Genomic DNA, 1557 nt, shown 5'->3' with positions numbered 1-1557 from the left:
TGAGCCCGGGGGGGAAGCAGGTGGAGGATGAGTCTCTGAGCAGAAAGACGGACACTGGATGTCTCTGTCCTCAAGGGTCTTCATTAACAGCACGAGACATAGACATAGATTCTACAAGACTGTCCTTAGCACTTCTACATATTTCAGTTGTGGAAATTACAGATAAATAGCATTTAATACTGATGTTAAAAACATTTGGTAGCAACTGTAGTTTTTCCTAAGTGATGTGCTACTTTTGGATGCTTATGCATCTAACTTAAATATTATAAAGATAGTTTTTAATTTATTTTAATCCCATTTATGTGTTTTAATCATCATTTTATAATTTTCAGGAATATGCATTTTCAATTATTTGGAAAATGGGCATCGTCCACGATATGAACTAAAATATTTGCAGGGCACATCTGTACATGTTCATTGCTATCCTGGCTACATGCTTCCAAACAAGCAGACCTCAATGACCTGTACAGAGAATGGCTGGCTCCCTCCTCCCAGATGCATCCGTGTTGGTAAGAAAACTGTTCTAAGATCCAGTCTGTTTGTGATTGTCTAAGACTTCTGTAATAACTGTGGAAAAATGTTTCTATCAGCTTCCTATTATGCCAATGGCCCTAATTGGTTTTATTTTTTCAAGTGTGTAAAGTGGAAACGCCAATTTCTTGATATATCAATAGCAAAATAAAGAAGCCTATTGGTAGACATTAATTAAAAACAAAACAAAACAGGAAAAGACCACAAAGAGCAAACCTGTAATAACAGGGTCATGAGCAAGATGGCAGATTAGGAGGTTCTGTCATCTTCCCCACAAAGAACAGGGATCCTGACCATCACCCTGCATGAGGCTCCGGGCACCCAGCGAGAAGTTTCACACACCTATTGGAGCCAAGGGCCCACACTGGATGCCCCACAGGCTCTGAGAGCAACAACTTCACCCCGAGTGACTCCTCCCAGAGTGCGCCTCTTGGGCATATGAGGTTGGACACCCCAAGTCCTACTGGCTTGATGTTCTGTGTTGGAAGTCTAGGTTGTTCTGCTCAACGTGATCTAGTCAAGGCTTATTGATCAATTAAGCTGGTGTGGGAGCTTTTCCACAGAAGAGCTTATTCAGGGTCTGGATGGAGGAGGCTTCTTCTAGTCTCTCTACTAAGTGATTTATGTTTAAGACCTGTTCCCATGTGACTGATTAATCTGAATGTTTCCAGTGCTGGGTGTGCCCTGGGATCTTGGAATTGTTGTTTCCTGGCAGCTCTTTCCTCAGTAGTTGGGTTCCGCCCTCCACTCCAGGGGGATGTAGTCACCAAAGAATCTAGGATCGCTGTGCCGGTTGGTAGAGCTCTCCCCTTCACTCCAGGGCTCTTTCTTCTCTGGTTATGGACATTCAGAGTCTGGCGGTGTCGGCCTCTTTGGGAACAGCGCCTTCGTTTCTCCTGTCAGTAGGACTGACACGTCTGCTGGGGTTTTCCCTTCTTGTGCTGTGATCTGGGAAGTTCCCACCTCCCAACAAACCCTGTGGAGAATGGAGAGCCCATCGGTGACCATGTGTCTCAGGATCCATAA

General features: G+C 44.4%; 1 protein-coding gene across 1 annotated transcript in view; it reads left to right on the top strand.

Annotated features, from left to right (window-relative positions):
- LOC102766766 (complement factor H-related protein 1) overlaps positions 1-1557 on the top strand; it is a gene marked incomplete at its 5' end in the record, with an annotated part of 12503 nt that overhangs the window by 8843 nt on the left and 2103 nt on the right. The window contains one exon of the mRNA XM_015569966.1: positions 333-509. Within this exon, the coding sequence (XP_015425452.1) occupies positions 333-509 (177 nt within the window). The remainder of the gene's footprint in view (positions 1-332; positions 510-1557) is intronic.

The sequence above is a fragment of the Myotis davidii genome, unplaced genomic scaffold (genome assembly GCF_000327345.1).
Source record: "Myotis davidii unplaced genomic scaffold, ASM32734v1 scaffold5946, whole genome shotgun sequence".
Taxonomy (NCBI): Eukaryota; Metazoa; Chordata; class Mammalia; order Chiroptera; family Vespertilionidae; genus Myotis; species Myotis davidii.
This window is presented reverse-complemented; position numbering and strand designations above follow the sequence as displayed.